The sequence below is a fragment of the Seriola dumerili genome, unplaced genomic scaffold, assembly GCF_002260705.1.
Source record: "Seriola dumerili isolate Sdu_G_001 unplaced genomic scaffold, Sdu_1.0 BDQW01000040.1, whole genome shotgun sequence".
NCBI lineage: Eukaryota > Metazoa > Chordata > Actinopteri > Carangiformes > Carangidae > Seriola > Seriola dumerili.
The window spans coordinates 2,316,577-2,334,607 of NW_019174295.1; the positions used below are offsets into that span (position 1 = coordinate 2,316,577).

General features: G+C 44.1%; 1 protein-coding gene across 1 annotated transcript in view; it reads left to right on the forward strand.

Annotated features, from left to right (window-relative positions):
* Positions 1 to 405: 405 nt before the first annotated feature.
* LOC111217118 (protocadherin-16-like) overlaps positions 406 to 18,031 on the forward strand; it is a 70,464-nt gene continuing 52,838 nt past the window's right edge. Inside the window, exons 1-3 of the mRNA XM_022738842.1 lie at positions 406 to 1,227; positions 1,351 to 1,548; positions 1,953 to 2,726. Coding sequence (XP_022594563.1) covers positions 406 to 1,227; positions 1,351 to 1,548; positions 1,953 to 2,726 — 1,794 coding nt within the window. The remainder of the gene's footprint in view (positions 1,228 to 1,350; positions 1,549 to 1,952; positions 2,727 to 18,031) is intronic.

Here is an 18,031-nt window from a genome sequence, read left to right on the forward strand (position 1 = left end):
TCTGTCTTCAGTGTGGTTCAAGCCAATGTGGATCCTGGACAGACTTAGGCTTCCATTTTTATGTATTTTTTCAGATCTTCCTGATCCAACTGAGGGGTTCTTTCCAAATGTTATGTATAGACATTTTATGGGAAAAAAAAGCTGAAATTCATCAGTCAGTGTCTTTAATACAGGTTCTGGATTGTAAAAGTGTTAGCACATTGTCATGCGAGGATTTAAGATACAGGCTCCACAAAAGAACAGTTTGTTTTCATTTTGTGCTAACAGAGGAACTGAATTTTCAAGATGTTTTCAGGGAGAGAATGAAAAAAAGTGGTTCAATTGCCTGATTCACATCATAAAATAGATCTCTTGTCTTTTCTCTCTCTCCCATTTTCTTTCTCCCAGGTGTAGCACAACCCAGCCATGCCGATAACAAGTAAAGGGTCAAGACGGAGGGCTTGGGTCAGCGGACCCCGTGTGTGTCTCTGGCGGCGGAAGCCACTCTTTCATTTCTGCATCCTCCTTGTCCTTCTTCAGTCTACATCTGTCCTCGGAGCGCTGGAACTGCAGCTGGATGAAGAGCAGCCTGCGGGGACCATCGTTGGGGATATCAGCGCTGGGTTACCGCCCGGTGAAACTGCGAGTCTTTACTTCATCTCAGACCATGAAGGCACGGGCGTTGGCAGTGACCTCAACATCGACGAAACCACGGGCATCATTACCACCGCGCGCCGTCTGGACCGCGAGCAGAGGGACCACTACAGCTTCATCGCTGTGACAATGACGGGAGTCACTATCGAGGTGTCCATCACTGTCAACGACATCAACGACCACGTGCCCGTGTTCCCCAAGAAGAAAGCTGCTCTCAAGATCCCCGAGCACACGGCAGTGGGGACGAGGTTTTCCCTGGAGCCCGCAACCGATGCGGACAAAGACCAGCTGACAATCCAAGGCTACGCTATTAGAGAGGGCAATGTAGGCCAGGCTTTCAGACTGGAGACCAAGAGAGCTGCTAACAAGGTGCTGTATCTGGACCTGGTGGTCAATGGTCTGCTGGACAGGGAGAAACGCTCATCGTACTCCCTCGTCCTGGAGGCCTTTGACGGGGGCTCACCAAGAAGGATGGGATCCATGAGCCTGGAGGTGACGGTGACTGACATCAACGATCACGCGCCGGTCTTCAACCAGAGCAGATACCACGCCATCATCTCTGAAAGTCTTCCACAGGGAAGCAGCATCCTACAGGTTAGCCAAGCGTTGTCAGTATTTGTGCAGTTTCTCATTACTCCACTAATAGTTCTTGCCTCTGTGAATCCAGACTCACCGGGGTCACTTTAATTTCAGCGTTTGACTCTCTTGTCTCTGTAGGTGTTCGCAACAGACGAGGACGAGGGCGATAACGGTCTGGTGCTTTATGAAATCAACCGGCGTCAGAGTGACCCTGACCGCTATTTTGTTATGGATATTAAGTCGGGGGTCATCACTCTGAATAGACCCCTGGACTATGAGCTAAAGAGGGTCCATGAACTGGTGGTGCAGGCCAGGGATAACGCCAGCCACCCGGAGGTAATTCCATTACGGCTCCATTATTACAGTGCATTAAGCACAATGTGCAGTGCGTTTTCAAAGTGTGTTACTTAAGGGTCATTGTTTTCTTCATTTTTTGTTCATTTAATTTTATTCTATTCACAGATTTTGACACAATAAGAGCAGACTGGTTCAAATAGGTTTTCACCTGTATTTTATGTTTCCATAAACCCCAAAATGATGTTTCCTGCTGCAGGAGGACGCTGATCACTGAAGCTCACAGTAAACATGGTCGTCTTGCAGCACTTACAGCTAGAGAGAAATGAAACTAAAACAAAATAGACACATAAATTAAACAGAAAATAACAGTCCTCCACTATGAAGTGACACAATTTGATTTGAGTACAAAATAACACAAATAATGCACCATTATCTTTTCCCAGGTGACCAATGCGTTCGTGACCATCCATGTCCGTGACTACAATGACAACCAGCCCACCATGACCATCATCTTCCTCAGTGAGGACGGCTCTCCAAGAATCTCCGAAGGAGCCCAACCAGGCCAGTATGTAGCCCGGATATCTGTCACAGACCCAGACTACGGAGAGTACGCCAACGTGAATGTGTCCCTCGAGGGGGGTGATGGGAAGTTTGCTCTTACAACCAAGGACAGCATCATTTACCTGATATATGTAGACCAAGTCTTGGATAGAGAGGAGCGGGATTCATATGACCTCAGGGTGATGGCCACAGACTCCGGCACGCCGCCCCTCAGGGCGGAGTCATCTTTCACCATCCAGGTGATGGATGTTAATGACAACCCCCCTCTGTTCGACCAGCAGGCCTACAGACAAACTATTCCTGAGGTTGTGTATCCTGGATCCTTTGTTCTTCAGGTCACTGCCAGGGACAAGGACCAGGGCCCCAATGGGGACGTCCGATATAGCCTCCTCAAAGGCAAAAACTCTCACTCTGATTGGTTTTCCATAGACCCGGTCACGGGGATCATTACCACCGCGGCTGCTCTGGATTTCGAATCAGAGCCAGCTCCTAGTGTGACTGTTGTTGCGACGGATAACGGCCGCCCGCCGCTGTCATCCACGGCAAAGGTGGACATTGTGCTGCAGGATGTTAACGATAACACACCTACGTTCTCCAGCAGCTCCTACAATGCCTCCATCAAGGAGAACACCCCAGCTGGGACCTGCTTTTTAGAGGTAAGAGAAACCCCCAAAAAACTTTACTCTGTCCTCATTTATCTTCATCTTTTTCTCCGCCTCCACTGTACTCGTCTTTATTTTGTAAGGGAACTGCCGTCTTTAATTCTCAGGGTGTTCAATCTTGCTGCGCGTTGGCCACAGCACTACTGTCCTACTTACACAGCCAAAACCAAGTATTCACTGTCTCTCATGTCCTCTCATCTCTTTATTCACTCTCTCTTTTCACTCACACCCTCCCCTTAAGCCCTCTCTGATTACTCCCCTGGCAAAAGCCTGATTTATACGTCGATATAAATGAGTCTGGAAATCAAAGTCATGTCTGAAGTGAAAAGCGGTCTCAAAGTCCTACTTCAGAAAAGGATGGTGCACTTGGAGGCACTGAGGCGTCGTGATGTGATTCATAAAAACTGGGCCAGAAGAAGAGGAAGGGAGGAGAAAAAAGAAACAGATAGAGAGGGGCAGGGAGTGAGACTTCACCTGCATTCCTGAAGCTACTGTGAGGAGATTTACTCTGGTGCTGGTATGTCCTCTCTCTCACCTCATAAGGGTTGCCATGGTAACCCAGCCAGCAGCGTAGGGTGAGCCCTCGGTATCGGTGCACTATCTCACGGCAGCTTGACTGGTCTCGCTTTTATCTTAATACTAGCAACTCTTATATAGTATATATACGGAGGACCTCTCCTGAAAAATGAAAAAAGGATGAGTGGCTGTTTGTCTTCCAGCGAGGTCTTAACTCGACACCACGCACCGTTTAGACGTTCTGTTTTTACAGGTTGGTTTTACACCTCTGCTGTGGAGCAGATGAGCAGAAAGAGCCACGTTTCAGTTTCTCAGCATTTCTACAGGAAAGCTGCTGCCTAAACTTAAAAGCACAGCTTTCCTAATAAAAGGGTTTGGAGCTCAGATCATGCCAACCGAAGTGGAATTAGATAAATAGTTGAATTTCACATTCTTGCAGGTTCATTTAACATGTATTTGGAAAGGATGGCTGGTTGGTATTCAGTGGAAACTGGCATATGGGCCTGCTCCTGAGGGAAGATGAGAGACGAGAGAAGTGAGGGAATATAATGAGGAGTAGTGATATGAGACGAGAATGAAATAAAAAGGAGAGCTTGAGAGCTGTGGAAGGAGTGAGAGAGGAAAAAGTAGGAAGGCCTTAACATGATTTATTGTTTCTTTTCTATAGATACAGCCTGTCCGTTGCTGAATTCTTGAACCCTGTAATTTGCTCCCAATTAAACTGCTCTGTTAAATTATTATATCCCTCCACCAACTAAATGACCCCCTTGGACCTCGATTCCAGTTGTTGCAGCAGTTGTAATCAAATGTTAGCCGTTTTTTTTTTTTTCTCTAATCCTAGCCAGCAGTTATTCTGGCACTAGGTGCAGGCGTAATCCCATGCCAGACATCATGGGTGGTTTTCCAGTTTGCCAGAGCGGAGTGAATAAGCCTTGATTTGCTCACTCCGGCACGTTCCTCAAGGCTCGCTCGGAAACCAGTCAGGATTCTCCGGGCAGGGGCTGTGATTTGCAGGATAATGGTAGTTGGGAGTAAACTTTTTTTTTTTTTTTTTTGTCTGGGGCAATGACATACGTGTGGCTTCTCAGAGAGGACACACACACACACACACACACACACACACGCAGATATTATGTTAGACCATAGCCTAATGGATGTCGTTCAAGATTTGCTCTGTATTTTCTCCACTTGCCTGCCAACCCACTGTCCAGATTGTGGAACAGTTTGGTATTTTACTCTGTCAAGATAGTGACAAAGTGAAGAATTGGGTCAGCTGGTCCAGTGAGCCCAGTTTACATTTTTGTGTGATGTTATTTGGCACCGAGGACAAGGTGGTGAGAATATGTCACGTTCCTAACAGAGTCGAGACGAAGAATGTTCTCAGAATTGTGCTAATATTTACAAAAGATAACAATCGCATTCGCCTTTTGCAGTTATTATACTCGCCTGGTTTGCTGATTGAGATTTTGGACACTTTGTGTAAAAATGGAGGCAAATCAGCGAATGTTTAATATCTAAACAAGGAAACGTGTTATCAGGAGAAGTGTATGAAGGAATGGGACATATACGCACATAAGGTAAGGGGTAGTTAGCCTCTCTTTTCAGTCTTGTTTTTCATCCATTTCTGTTTCTCTTTCTTTGTATCTCTCTCATCATGTCTCTTTTGCTTTCTCTCTCCCTCTCCACTCATGCATACACACACACACACACACACACACACATATATATGTACATGCAGTGATAGTGTGTAGGAAGCCTCTTATCAGTTTGGGCCACTATAGTAATCTGTAATGTGCTGCACTGTTTATGTAGCCGCGACACAAAGGAGTTATTTATTTCTTGGTTTCCCCCGTTTTCCTCTTCCCCTACTTCCTTAAAGTATTTCCCAGGCAGGAGAGGTTGTGGTGCCTCCGTGTGTGTGTGTGTGTGTGTGTGTGTGTGTGTGTGTGAGTGTGAGTGTGCACATTCTTCTAATTCAGGTTCATATCCTGAGAAGGTAGAGGTCATGAGAACAGCGTGAATTATGGCCGGTGATGAAAAGTGACGGGCATATTTAGAGTGGATCATGTTATTTGCTTTAAAAAACGAAACAAAACCTTTTTAGCACATGAAGGTCGCTGAAGTCTTCTCATCTGCGTGGGGCCCATCTGAATGAGCGCTAAAGCCGCTGAGCTTTTATGACGCGCTTTAAGATCCCTTGCTCTTTTTCTTGGGTATAATCTGTATGTTTCAGAGTATTTTCCTGTGTGGGTTGTGCCTCGCAGAGTTTCTGTCAAATCCAATGACATGCTCACTTCCAGCATGACCTGACCGCTGGGAAGCCACTGCTGATCTCACATGCAGCGACATCCTTGCCAACGCTGAAACGGCAGCACCAGCAGACGAGCTGCGAGACAGGAAAAGATGAATTTGGATAAAATATATTACAGATAAAATAAAGGGAAACGAAATAGTTGAGATAGTTGAAGACAAGGCAGCAAAACAGAAGGCAAAAGTTTGCATGTGTGCGTGTACGTGCATGTGCATGCCTGTATGTCATACATCTGTGTATGTGTGTACTTGTGTACACTGTAGAAGCCAAGAGCTTACTTTGAGCAGGTGATGCATCTCCCCTGTGATGTTCAGCATGTGGTTTCCTGGTCAAGCCTGTTAAACAGCACTCAATCATCTCGACAGACACACACAGATGTGCTCAGCTGGGAGATACACAAAGAGGCGGAGAATGGCTCGCTGGCATTGTATAATGGTAATACAATGTCTGTCGTTAGAGTACAGTTTCATGCTGTGCTTTAAAAATGAATAATTTAAGTAAGTTGAAACATGAGTAAAACCTGGATCATAAAGGCTTCAAATTTGATGATACTGATGATTTTGCTCGGAATATATCCTTGCAAACATTGGGGATAAGATTTCCTTATCGTGAGGCTGGTACTAGCCGAAAGGAGCCCTTAAACTTGCAGGTTTTTCCTTGAACATGAATGTGCCACAGACTGTGCTGCAAATAAAGTTAACATTCTGAGCTGAGACTTGTGGAAGAGTTGTCCAGGAGTATCCAAAACAGAAATGGTTCATCCTCCGGGGAGCCCTGTGGTCGAACCATGCAGAGTTTAACATTGTGATGCTGATTGCTACTGAAAATATTCCAGCAGAATGACATGGAGAAACTGAGTAGTAAATGTAATAAGAAATCTGCCCATTAAATTAAAGCTCCCCATTTGGAGACTACGACTCTCCACAGGCAATTTCATGGAAATTTGGGTTTTCTTTCTTTTTTTGAGTTTCTTGGTTATGCAGCAAACTGCTGGTCAAGGGGAAATTTTGACCTGATGATGGTGATTTCAGTCCAGTCTCAACAGGCAAATGTGGTGAAATCTTGATTTTACCTACAGGCAAAAAAAAAAAGATAACAAGACAAGAAAGTCAAACATGAGCATGTGAGTGTGGTGTGAAGGCGACTGAAATAGAGCAAAAACATATAGAGATAGGTTTCTTTAGACAGGTGGAGTTAGTCCTCATGAACTTCCCGCAAAACCACTTGGATAAACATAGAACGTCTGTCTGTCAGAGCAATCAGCCCTTTTGGTGTGAAGTCCAAAGTTGGGGACCCCGTGGCTAAAGTCTATACGGCTCTATAAGGAAAGACTAATCATATTTAAAACATACACACACACGCATGCACACTGAGACTAATCACATTTGATAAACCAATAGAGCCAGAGACATATGGTGGCACACTCAACGCAGGAAGGTGTTCAGTTCAAGCTTCCTGTAACTGCGGACCGGTCTCCTGCTGGTGTTGCGCAGAATACGACCCCTGTGGAAACCAGAGCCAGACCAAACCACAGCTTCCACTTGGAGCTCGCACGCTCCCCTCCAGCCCAGACTCACAACACACACACTCTAGTTTTTATTAAGCTTGAAAATGTGTGGGGAAGATGAAATTTATTGTCCGCTTGATGTCTTCCCTCCTATGGTGGCAGCTGCGCGTTAACACAGCCCTGCTCTGTCGAAACTTCATCTCGTGTGTTTTAATTAATCTGTCGGTGCGTTTTAATTCGCCAGGATCGATGGCAGGGTGAGGAGAGGCTGCAGGTCGGAGCGGTCCCTGTCACCACGTGCCTCAGTTACGTCTTAACAGGTGATCAGCAATGAAGAATGGTTGGGGTTCACACACAAACAGACGACACCAGCGAGATCGAAAATTCGGCGAATCGTTTCATGCTGCTAACAGCTGGCCCCCGTTCTGACACGCTCACTCTCATTTCTTTCTCCCGCTCTCTCACCGACTCACACGTCTCTCAGCTGCCAGCGTTGTTGACAGAATATGTGTGACGAGGGATCGGGATGGTTTGTCTGCTATGCGAACTATTCTCATAGCATCCATCAACGCTCTCTGTGAATTCATCACCTGTTTGCTACTGGAGGCTCCGGTGCCGTCAACGAAATCCATCTTGGATTTTGACGCTCAAGCCTTAAACTTCTTAGAGAATGAGACGGGCTTTCTTTGTTAACATCAAAGAAAACCAAACCTTTTGGGGGTGTTTTTAGAGATGTAAAGGGTACAGTCCTTCAGATTTTTACTATATGAACCCCCATTCTTTGCCATGCTGGCAGCGTTGCTTGTATCTGTCGGTCCAATGCTTTGATCCAAACCGAAATATCTCAACAGGTATCGGATGGATTGCATGAAATCCTCTACAGACGTGCTTTATGTCTAGATGATAAATCCTACTGACTCTGGAGATCCTCTGACTTTTACTTTTTTTTCCCCCCACCATGATGTTAACCATTTTTTGAGTTTTGAGTGCATGTCCCGAGATGAAGGATGCATTATAATAACTCTGGTGATATCACGACCTTTCATATAGCCGCATTTGTCAAGTCTTCTTGATGACCCAATACCTGCAAACAAGTTGTTCTTCTTCTGTTGAATATCTGACAGAGTAGCTTCTCAAGGCGTGCTGGCTGCCCCCAGAGGTAGGGGACATTATTATTATTATTAAAACACACCATACATCTATATACTGTATCACATTAGTGCAAACCTTTTTCATTTTTTCGATGGAGGCAGCAGTTCAGAGCCCAGATTCTCTGCTGATATTGACCGTATCTCTTTCTGCTGGAATATTTTCAGTCGCAATCAAAATGCTTCAAAGCTTCAAAATGTTAACCTCTTATCGGACAGATTTCTCTTTGCATTTTTCAGCTCTTTGGTGGCTGCTGGGTTGTGCCCCCGGGTTGGGTAAATCAATCTTGTTTCTTTCCCTTTTCCCTCAGAAGCAGTAGTTTGGTTCCATATCACTAGCTGTTGGCATATGCTGTGTTTTAAACCTATCAGAGTGTTCACTCATGTGTGATCTGACTGGCCGATGCCTCTGTGGAGAGGATGGCCTCACGCCTCATTAGGCCCAATACTCTGTACCATATGGCAGTGAGGGGTTTTCTTCTCTTACTCGCTTTTTGTCCCTGTCCAGTTTGACCAGTTTCTGTTCCATTTCTTCATATCATCTGTTAGTGAGTATCTTTCTCTCCATTCTTTTTTTTTTTTTTTTTCTTCTTTTTCTGCTCATGTCTCGGGGATTTTACCATTATGGCTGCCCTTGCATGGTCTTGGCAACTTTATCTTTCTCAAGGAATTAATCTCCCATCAGTGACTGAGACTATCAAGTATGGAAAGTATTTCCTTCTTTGCACTTTGCTGTATGTTGTTGTTACTCAGTTCTGAGCACAACAGCTCTCTAAAACACCAAAGCATGCAGAATTTTAATAATAAGAATGATCATAGTACATTTTATTTATAGCGTGATACTAAAAGACACAGTCCAATACAAGATCAAAAGATCCTAAACACTCTAAAAGCAGGAGGTAGCACAGGACATTAAAGGAGCTATTTGTGAGTTTTGCTATTGCTACATAGCTAGCATTAGCATTAGCAGCTGTTTACTTACCAGTCTAGAAGAAATGTTGTAATTTCAACATCAATCTTCATTCCTCTACTTACCAAGAGCTGTCTCCAGCGGTGGAAAGCAACACCAATGTTGATTCTTGTCCTTATAACATCCTCTCTTCTACTGAAGTTAGCACACTAACCAGCTAACCCCAGACTGTCTCGTCACTTTCCGATAGTGACTCATTTTAGCCACAATCTGCCCTGAAGAAGTTGCTTAGAAGGACGTAGCCTATTATAACCTCTTGTATTGTAAATGCAGCAATTGTTGAAGCTCTTGGCAACACTGGTAAGTAAACAGCTGTTAATACTAACGTTGGATATGTAGCAATAGCAAATATTTACAAATAGCTCCTTTTAAATTGAATGTTTTGTGGGACAGGGAGCCAGTGGAGGGCTGATGTAGCCATGGGAACGGGGGTGAGTGAGGTAGCAGGGAGCAGGGTTCTGGATATACTGGAGTTTATTAAGGACTTTGGATGATGTGTTATAGAGAATGCTGCTGTGGTACTCGAGTCTGGATGTGATGAAAGCAGGGATCAATGTTTCAGCAGCAGAGAAGGAGAGTTATGGGTAGAGACCAGTTATGTTTATTAGATGGAAAAAGGCACTTCTGGTAATTTGATTAACATGGTGTCCAAAAGAACTTCATCTGAGCCTGGAGTAGCTGAATATCAGCAGATTTATCTTCTCAACAATGGATTAATGTGTGTAGAAAAAGACACGGGTCGATTCCAAAGCTTGTGTTTAGTTCATATGGTTTCTCTCCACAGCTTTTAGCTGACAAGGTGGACACATTCAACTTTAGCACGAACATAGTTAAGGTATCTCCTTTAGTCTCTGGAAAACACGGATATGAAACACCTGCAGGCAGATCCTCCACAGACAACAGCACAGACAACACACATCTATCTGTCTCTTCCCTCCCGCCTATCTCTCTGTTCCAGCTCTCCTGGGCTGCTTTTCGCATCGTGTCTCTTTTCAAACGTATCTGCCGTCCGCACCAGACATCCGTCGTCTCTATCTCTGTATGGGCTTCCATTTTGTCACTGTCTCGTCTTATTTCTCAAATCCTCCTTCTCATTCACTACAAAGGACCAAACCCACAGGCATATATATATACACACAGACACACACACAAAAAGTGCACATACACACCACTGAACACGAGCGGCAGGTGATCCTGGGGCTCTCAACAGTTCATTAGGTCACACTAATCTAATTTCATGACACACTGAGTTAAGTTGGTGTAAATTAGTATGCTTCCCGTGTTTCTCCGGGTTGTATTTGCTTTGGGAGGGGTTCTCCAGTTTGGAACAGCAGGTGGTCAATAAGTTTGGGGTTGGAGGGTGGTACAAGAGCTTGTTTCCCAGTATATCGGATTCTGCAATTTTGGCTTTACAGAGAGTTGGGTGTCAGGTTTGAAGTCACAGTTGGATGCGACCAAGACAGACAGAGATATGAATGATTTAAGTTGTTTGATTCGTTTTTCTTTGTTGTGTTTTTTTTCACAACTCCAGGCCATGACTTTCAGTTGTTGTTTGTGTGTGTGTGTGTGTGTGTGTGTGTGTGTGTGAGGAACAGCAGCCTCGGAGCTGTTATCTGGCTGACTCCGCTCCTCTGGTGTTGTGTCTGTGTCCCAGCTCGCTACACACTATTTATTTTCCTCTCAGGGGTCAAAGACAGTGCAGCTACAGATATTTGTGTTCTCAAATGAATCATCCATTTAATCATCTCACTTGTCCTCTTCTTTTTCCTTCTCACCTCTGGAGCTCAGACGTGGAGAGAGATGCTGAGAGAGAGGCAGAGACACAGAGGCAGGGAGGGGTGGGGGTGGGGGGACATACATCACTATTCCAGATCTAGTGTTGCATCTATCGTGCCAAAAGACACAATATTAAACAATACTGCTGATCTCGCCTGGTCTATATGAGATCACAGAAATGGCACTGACCAAGTAAAAAGCATTTTATATTCAATATGGTCCACATCACGTCTCTCACTTTCTTTACATCTCCCACATGCATTTCTGTCATGCGTGCACCTCATATTGTCTTTTCTTTGGACTTCAGCTTTTATAAGGATAGTTCTCACCATGAGATGTCTATTAAAGGTTAGAGCAACATCAGAAAGAGGGAAAGAAAGTTTCCATTCCCCTATAGTGGAATCTTTTACGAGAGAATCTCTTACTACTTCCCACCTGCCCACACTAACCTCCGCTTCCTTTCCTCCCTCCTGTTTGATTACCATCCGGTGTCGCTGAGTGGTACTGTGGGGCATCGTGCCGCACATATATATACTGTCTATATATGCACAGTTGCTGTTAGATGACTCTAAATGTTCAGTTGATATTTAAATTCAAATAAATGCAAGCACAGAGGAGAAAAGAAGCACAGGATGAAACCATGGAGCATGGGCTTTTGGGATGGAAACCACAGAGAAGTCGGAGACTTATTTTCACTGTGGGCCTCGGTGCATGTGAGCGTGCGTGTGTGTTTGTGGTTGCTGGCTGTGGTCTGTCAGACAGGGCTTGGAAGGACTACAGGAGTGGAAATAACTTTACTGTTTGCATGGGCAACTGCTGTGATTTGTTTCGATGAACTGTACAAATCTTGAACCGCGAGGGGCGGCAGGACGGGGGGGAAAAGATTGAAAGAGCGATGACAACGAATGCAGAGGTGATCAGACAGTGGATGAAAAAAAAAAAACACAAAACATTTGGATCAGAAAATCAATCGACACAAGAAAAATTGATTCATAGAGCTCGATTATTAACTTTTCTTTTTCCCCCAACACAAGCAGTTCCATCCTCAGACTTGCTGTGGAGATTCCTCTGCGCTGGACTCAGTGACCCTGTACATGCAGAACAAGCAGAATATTAATTTAATAAGCAGCTTTCAGATGCAGAATAAACCTCAGTGTATTTTTTCCTTTAAACTCAAAACCAGCTATCACTGTGTTTATTCCAGTCTCGTATATTCTTTCTCTAAATTTATACCTATTGGGCCAAGGTCTAATTTATCAATCATTTTAGCACAAACAGCTATTATATCCTTTTGAATGAGCACTCGCTGTAATATTTGTAACGCTCCACTGACATTTACACTAATAATAGACCTATACATTTTGCCATTCATCAATAATGGCTTTGATTATTTCTCTAAGCTCTTGAATTTTAACATTCTTGACAAGCCGGACTGGTTTCACAGTCAAAATTTTCTGTCAGCCGCTTCAGGGTGGTCTTTCCTTTTCTGACCAACCACACTGTAACTTGTTATTAGGGAAAAGAGATTCTTCATCTTTCCTGTCACTGTGACTTATAGTATTCCCACACTGCAATTTGAACAAAGCTCTTGTAAGGACTACGACAGAGAAAGATTTTTTTTTTTTTTTTTTAATAGGGGCATGTCTTGCAGTCAGATCACGTATAAGCTGTTTGTGTTGGAGTCATGTAAGGACTCGGAGACGAATATGTCTGACATGAAACAGTAGTCGTTACGTGTTGTTTTAACCTCACACTGAGTACATTCACAGGCATTTGGCCTGGGTGATAGGTGTTTGGCGGACGTTAGGTAAATTAAGACAGATTTGGTCTGTCTCGCTGTTGTAAGTGATTTAACTTTTAGAGTAAGGATGAGTCAGATTTAATGTCAATTTAGGAGAACCAACATTTGTGGTGTGCGTGGCCCAAATTCAGCGCTGTGGTTTTGGACCAAATTTACTGCGGCCTAACACACCCTGGTGTGCAGTTTAGGAAGTTCTTTGTACTGCTTGGAATAAATCTCTTGGTTTTGAAATAACACGTCCATCTCGCAGAATTTAGCAGTAAAAGTGCTACTAGATGATGTTCTCACGCCAAAGTGCACAGACGGGGGAGACAGAAAAGCAGGTGTACATTACTGCAAACAGAGGAGCGCTCTGCTCAGATTTGCGACACAGAGACACATTATTGCCATCAAAAGCTCTACAAGCTGCCATTGCCTTGAAGACGTCGCTCTGTTCCTACCGAAGGGATCAAAGGAACTGACAACAGGAAAAGTAGCGGGGAGTTGCACGAGCAGTCGTTAAATGTCAACATCTGGAGTCCTAGCTGCTGTCACTCACAGCGGCTTAATGTTTTCACATCATGGCTCAGCAGAGCGGGACTGTTGTGGCAAGCCGGAGCAGTCGGTTGGTCGGAAGATGAAAAGAGAGGCGCTTTTTTTTTTTTTTATTGAATCTGATATCCTACTCATTCATTTTCCAAAAGAGAACCATGTAATAAAGGAGGCACAAGGAGGGGATTTGCTTTAGTCATTCCCCTCGTCAGCTAATAAACCTCATGTCTCTAAGGATATAGATATTAGTACTAGTGATACTTATAATTTCTAAAAATAAAGCTGTATATACATACAATGCAATGAATACATATCGTAACGCACATATCGTATCACAGTTGAAGTTCTTGATTTTGGTCCACAGGTGATCTAAATGTTGCATCTCGTGAATGAAGACTGGAAGACCCGGCTGTTCTGTTGGTGATGCACATAGTATCTACATCCGTCTGTATCTTTAGTAGAGGCAGACATTGGTTTCTTGGCTTGCCTCCTACTCCCTGTAGGAGAATAACAAATTAGAAAGTCGGAAGTGTTTTTTCTAAATTTCTTTCTACACACATACTGTATATGTTCAGTGTATTCAAACACACACATTTATGCATACTCATGCATGGACAAACCCACAGACATTGGTATATCCACGGCACTGGCGGGCTGATTGAGAGTATTTCGTGTCCTGCTCCAGGGGATGATTATAGAGGAGCTGCTTGATTGCACGACTCTTGGAGTGCCGGATCTGCTGCTCTAATACCGGATACAAGGGCTAATGTGAATCCATCGAAGGATATTTTCTCCTCTCAAAAGCCTTTGTTTCTTATCTAAATAATGGTTCTTTCAAGCCATGCAGATGGAGAAAGTGAGATCACAGTAAGTGCCGAACAGATGATACTGTTTACTCTGAACGACGTGTAACGCAATGTACACTATATACTGTGTGTGGTATTGAAGCGTGCAGTGATGGTAAATTAATTGCAGAAGTTTGATGCTGACTGATCAAAATCATGGCTGTTTGGTGCCTTATTTGTAATAATTGCATTTAATTTTAAGGGGATCATTGTGCATATGGGAGATTAGAGAAACACATTTAGTTAGTGAATAGTAAACCTATATATGTACATAAGATTTACATATTTTCACCAAATGTATGCAGCTTTTATATTCTCTTGATCCATTTCATGCTTTTCAAAATCCTAACTTCCACTTCACATGTTTTTTTCTTTTATGTTATGCATTCATTTTCCTGTTAGGTGCAGCAATCCAATCAAAACGCTTGTTAACATCACATATACATAGCATGTGAGAATGCTCTATATATAACACCATTGTGGGCGTAATTGCCTCATTGCATTGCATAATTTGCAGTGTGATACCGTTAATTACGGGAGTAAAAGGAGCAACAGTTCATATTTAAATCGCACCTCACTCACTGAGCACTGACACGGCAGACAGAGGATGTGAGGTCAGTGTGCCAACAAGGTGCTATTATGGACCATTAAGTGAAAAACAGCTTGTCTGTAGGTTTCCTGAAGGGTTAGACCGAACGTGCGTAATCGTATTCAGCAGAAACTACAGGAGACTTGCAGAGCTAATGTAGCCTTTATATAGTATATATGCGAGGAATGTAATGCTCTTGCTTGAACGCTTTAATATTTCATACTGAAGAGTTGAAGGTGCTGAATATATGTAGTAAAGAAATGGAAGAGCTCCGGAAAGAACAGGACTCAGCACATTTTCAACAGAGAGCGAGGTTAAAAAAAAAAAATAAAAAAAAAAAGAAGAAAAGGAGAGGGAGTGATGAAAAGGCTGGCTGCTCGTGGTGTGAAAGCATGAAAGCATGAATGCAGGATGCAGCGGAGGCACTGATGGTTGCCATGACGACGGGAGAGACAGTCGAGGGAGGATGGAGGGGGTGTGGCCGGACCAATTCATCACCACTTACTCTTGTGTGTGCGCGAGTGTGTGTGTGTGTGTGTGTGTGTGTGCATGACTTCACCTCTATCTGTCTGAGTACGCCCTTGAAACAGGCTATTTCTCTCCCGCACACCTTTGCTCGCCAGCGCATTTACACACACACATTTATTAAAAGAAGTAGAGCAGTACAGCGGAGACTGGGCTGGGGAGCAGACTGGTAGTGGGCAGACCAGCTGTGCAGCTCGTCTAACACAGAATTTTCCATTGAGAGAGAGAGAGAGAGAGATATTTCTTTTCGGTCTTGCCTTTAAGCAGCCTGTCATTCTCTCTATTGTTTACAAGACATTATCTTCGACAACACGCAGGCTGAGAGTGGTATCACAAAATGCCACAAGGCTGCACTAGAAATTCTTTTGATTAGATGATAATGGCTGCAATGAGGGGATGCTATCTGTCTTTGCAAATTAGAGCAACCAAATGGGTGCAGATTAGACTGTTAGTGTGTGTGTGTGTGTGTGTCTTGTGTGTCTCAGAGGGAGGAATCTTCCTTCCAAAGGTATTTTTCATTGCTGTCAGGGGGAGAGTGGGGTCATGTTATTGTAACTGGGCACGGAGAGGAGCAGGCAGACAGTCTTCATATGAACACTCACCCACGTGAAGGATGGCGGCCATTACTTCATACCGATAGCATGTACATGCGCGTGTGTGTGTGTGGTGGGGCGAAGCGTGATGGGTTTTCGAAAGGGTTGGAGCCATCGTTCAGTGGTAACCATGGTAACAGGACTCTCAGGACCACAGGGAGCGAAAAAGAGAAGAGGAGGGGTGGGGGTGGGGGGGGGGAGGGAATTATGGGGAGTGGTGCTGGCGTCTGTATCTTATGATAAGCGATGATGGAAAAATTTTGTCCCTCACCGATCCAAAATGGAAAGTAGTTTGCTTTTTTTTTCTGACAAATCAAAGCAAAATTTAAAGCATTTAAAATCAAAATGAAAGGAGACTTTACAAAAACATGGTTCAGAATGAGAGAAATTACAGAATGAGTGTGAAATTACAGAGAAAACTGCAGTATAAGCTCTGAGTTGATGCTGGTTGGGTCATATGTAAACACACATAGAGACTTAAAGCTGCAGATAGAATTACATGCAATTTTTTCAGAAATAGCTTAATATCTTTTTAACAGTTCCCATAGTTCCCTTTAAGTGGGCGACAGGAGTTGATTCTTTATGCCAAAAAAAAACAATAAACTTGTTTGTTTACCTCAGAGGAAGCAGGCCTTCATCCTGCCCGGCTCTCCACATGTAGGAAACGTGCTTTGTTTCGTGTGCGACTTGCATACGTAGTATAATTTCATGCACATTTGCGAGACAGATATTGTGCGTGCGTGTGTGTGTGTGTGTCATGTGTATGTGTGTGTGTATGTGCGGGAGCGCTCCGCTTGCTTTCCCAACACCCAAAGTGTGACTTAATGTGAGGTTAACGATCCTCAGCCGGCTAAAAAAGAAACACCATGTGTGCGTTTTATTTGCATCACCTTTAAGTCCCTGTGGTCTGCCGCTGCTTTGAGGTAAACTGAGGTAATGCTTAAGCTGGCTTTTTAACCCCGCTTTCCACAACTGTAAACGCTCGGTGCATGAGCCAGAGCGACTGGCACAGCAGTAGGTTAGGGCCCAGTGGTTTGAATTAGCAGAGAAGTAAATTCCCGTTTAAGGTTTACTCTGCTCTTGCCTGCTTTTACTCACGGCTTCTTTTCTTTTCTCGCTTATCTAAACTGACGCTTCAGGTTTGCTCCGGCTCTTTAGGCTTCTGCATCCACAACACTTCCCCTTCTGTCTCTCCCAATTCGGCAGAGACTCTTGACAAGCACGCACACTTACACAATATACACAGCCTCCAACTGTGGCTCTAAATGGACTTCTTTGTTTTCTTAATTGTCAAATTAAACATGTCACTCTATTTGAATGGGACACACATATGCCAGCTGCCAGCTTCACCCAATGGAGAAATGGGGGGTTTAGCTCGTATTCATTAAAGACACGAGCCCCCCTCCCCCCCTCAAAAAAAAAACTACTTGAGCATGCTTGTAAAATCTCTCTCTCACTCTTACATACACATATGTGCACGCACACATGCACACACACACACACACACACTCACACAATGAGGATGAAGAAAAGTCGGTGCAGTCTTTTGTCTGTCACAGAGTGCGGCTGGATGAACGACCCCCCTCATCTGGTAACAATCACCTCACAGGCTGCCTCAGTGTGTGTGTGTGTGTGTGCGTGTGTGCGTGTGTGTGTGTGTGTGTGTGTGTGCGTGTGTGTGTGTGTGTGTGTGTGTGCGTGTGTGTGTGTGTGTGTGTGTGTGTGTGTAAGCATGTGTAGCACTTGCGAGCGTGTAGATGTTCGGACAAGCGCGCGCGTGTGTGTGTTTACTTGTGTGTTTCTTATTCCCAAGTGCTACTAGAAACCCCATCCATCGCAGACCTGTCTGTGAAATATGAAGGAAGAGGAGGGAGAGACTTGCTTCCAAAATGGAAAACTACAACATGGAATCGGCACTCTCTTTCTTTCTTTCTTTCTTTCTTTCTTTTTTTTTCCCGGATGGTGATTATTCTTTTATATTTATTTGCTCAGCAGACGTCTTGTTCTCGGTCCAATCACACATCCTCCATTTTGCACATTAGTCTGGCCTTTCCTCCAGCTGCCCCTCTCTCTCTCTCTCTCTCTCTCTCTCTTTCACAGTGGAGTGGATGTGAACCCTGTCGCGTTGTCCAGACTGCCCACGGCTCCATACAACTCACACCTATATTTCACGCTGCAGGAGCAATT